This window comes from Mytilus edulis, chromosome 7 (genome assembly GCF_963676685.1).
Source record: "Mytilus edulis chromosome 7, xbMytEdul2.2, whole genome shotgun sequence".
Taxonomy (NCBI): domain Eukaryota; kingdom Metazoa; phylum Mollusca; class Bivalvia; order Mytilida; family Mytilidae; genus Mytilus; species Mytilus edulis.
Window position 1 is genome coordinate 576,991 of NC_092350.1, and position 2,981 is coordinate 579,971.

The window sequence follows — 2,981 nt, forward strand, 5'->3', positions numbered from 1 at the left end:
TGTTTTCGTATAGACAATTGCTTGAAGATGTTAATTTATAGATACATCGATGTTTTTTAATAGAACATGTTAATTTGTAAATAGATTGCTGTATTTGCAGAGGCCATTGCTAGAATATATTAAATGTTAAATATATTGCTGTGTTTGTATAGATCGTTGCTTGAAGGTGTTAAAAGTTTAATACATGCATTATGTTTTTGTATAGATCATTGCTTGAAGGTGTGAAAGGAGAAATATATTGCTGTTACTGCAAATCATTGCTATAAGATATCATGGTAACACGACTGTAATACGTGCAAATGTACAATAATTCTTTTTTTTTCTTTTTCCGTCTTAATAATAATTCTGGTTTGTGAAGTAGTATATCAGACGAAATGACTTTTCTATTGTGGATCGTACGTTGCTACAAGCGTTGTCTAACAACATGAGTGACTGGCTCTGGTATTATGTTGCTTTATTGACAAAATTTGTCTTTTATTCAAAATGATTATATATCTAAAGGCCTAATGCATTGCTTTTTCAATATCCAACGTGATAAATTGACTGTACCATTTCGGTTGTTATTTATTTTTTCACACAATAAACATGTTCCATCCTGTATGTAATTTTTGTAGGAAGTAGTTACATACCCGTCTTTTGCTTTTATATAATTTGAATACTTAGTTTCATTGAGTGCTATGTCCTTAAGATAAAGAGCCAATGTTTTCGGAGAACTAAAATCTAAAGTCGTGATAAACGTGTCCTTTGGTAAGATGTCCTTTACATTAAGGCAACCCCTTATTACAGGGACTATATCAACATCACCCTTATACAATCGGAATGCCTTTTCTGTTACATAGTCTTCACATATAGAATTTTCGAATGAAAGATAAAATTTATAGTCCCTACTTAATTTTGTTATGCAGTTGTCACCCGATGAACTGCACGGTTTTCCACACCTTCCATATATGTCTACATTGATATACTTCTTCATCATTATCACATATCTCATCCGTTTTGAATATGTATTACAATTACTTACCACCCAAGCAACATCCTTTGATTTCTGTTCAAATATCACAGTGTAATTCTTGTCTTTAAGCGTTAATCTTTTAGACAATTTTGCATAAGGTGTAAATATGTCCGAATCTTGTCGATAGGTCCATGTCCAGTTGAATGCAGTATTCCACTGTTTTTGTTTGTATCGTTCATTTATATGTTGTGGCGATTCCATTGAAAAGAATATCCACATTTGATTCTCAGTTCTTCTTGGTGGACTTATATTGAGATCAGCATGATGAAATAACAAAACATCGCTTTTATTGATCAAACTCCTGTCCAATGATATGTCACAATTTTTGAATACGCAATTTTTCAATCCTCTTTGAGGTTTCATATTTGGAGCCCAAAATGGTGGGGCATACCACAGTAATAAATAATTGCTTTTATTTTCCTTCCTTGGAATTATTTGTTGAAAATTGTCACTTCTGAGTAGAGAAATATCAGCTATGGTATATACAATCCAGCATATGGAAAAGATACAAATAGGATACCATATTTGAAACGGACCCTTCAAAAAGTGATCTGAAAGAAAAGAGTGACAATATGTAAACGTAATACTAAATAACAGGAATAAGAAAACATGGTAACGACAAAAGATAAAGTCCATCAAAAAGATGATAATTACTTAATGTTCATGAATTTTCAAACCATGGATTATGATCCTTGTATTATTCGAAAAATATTAAATATAAAAATATCATCCATTCCATTTATAACAACATGTACAATCCTGGCTATTCTTTGCAAATCACAATTTAGCCAATGGATTTTGATACATATTTGATATTTACTTACATTTGAAGTACATAAAAAAGGAGAAAAGGATGTAATTCTTTAACAACAACCCGTACCACGCGTTAAAAAGTTTTGAAGTTAAGCTTGACATAGCGTTAGCAACGAAAATCATATGTTATCGAAATAAATATTTAATAAATATGATTGTGTATGTCTTGAACCAATTAAACCCTCTGGTCTTCATGACAAACAGTTAAAAAAAATATGCATGTTCAAATCTGAAATACATCTTTTAAAAACAATTATATAATACGTCTACACTACGTACCCACAAGCAACATCGATGACTTCAACTCTGACTACCTGAATATAACTGTGCTAATTAAGTCTTAAATAAATTATTTTTATTATTCTTCTTCTTCCTCTTCCTCTTCCCTTTCCACCACTTTAAAAAATTAACTTGTCCGCAGCGTTTCTCCAAAAACGCTTGTCAGATTGACTTAGGATTTCATAAAATGGTAGACTAATATGTCTAGGTGAGCCATCAATCTTTCGTTTGTGCATTGGGGTCTATTAAGGGGTATTTTGGGGGGTCGAAAGGAGGGAGGGGTTTACTATAGAACCCTATGGGATTTTATTTTCTAAAATTTTCAAATGAATATAACTTGAAAACTGTAAGTGATAGATGCACGTAGTCTTCAGAAATGATTATAGGACAATTAAACAAATCACATGAAATATAAGGGAATACCCTGGGGGTTCATCTCCAACCCCTTCAATTTGAGAATATGCTTTTATCTTGTAAACGGTCCAGATCCCCACCCGTAAACCATATATATTCTTGAATGGGATGATAAAACAAATCAAATGAAATTAAAGGGAGGTCCCCGGGGGTCATCCCCGCCCCGTTCAATTTGAGAATGTGCTATTATTTTGTTAACGGTCTAGATCCCCACCCCTAAACCATATATATTCTTGTAGGGGACAATAAAACAAATGAAATGAAATAAAAGGGAAATCCCTAGGGGGTTACCCCACCCCTCTTGTTTGAAAATTTGTAAACGGTCAACATCCCCACTCCTAAACCATAAATATTCTTGTATGGGACAATAAAACAAATCAAATGAAATTAAATGGAAGTTCCTGGGGGTCACCCCCACCCCGTTCATTTTGAGAATGTACTATTATCTTGTAAACGGTCCAGA

At 32.9% G+C, this 2,981-nt stretch overlaps 1 protein-coding gene across 1 annotated transcript; it reads right to left on the reverse strand.

Annotated features, from left to right (window-relative positions):
- Nucleotides 1–339: 339 nt before the first annotated feature.
- On the reverse strand, nt 340–2,166 carry LOC139482738 (4-galactosyl-N-acetylglucosaminide 3-alpha-L-fucosyltransferase FUT6-like). Its single transcript, XM_071266808.1, has 2 exons — nt 2,105–2,166; nt 340–1,563 (listed from the first exon to the last, which is right to left on the reverse strand). Exons 1-2 carry the CDS (start codon nt 2,115–2,117, stop codon nt 488–490), a joined length of 1,089 nt encoding a protein of 362 aa, XP_071122909.1. The 5' UTR covers nt 2,118–2,166; the 3' UTR covers nt 340–487.
- Nucleotides 2,167–2,981: the final 815 nt, after the last annotated feature.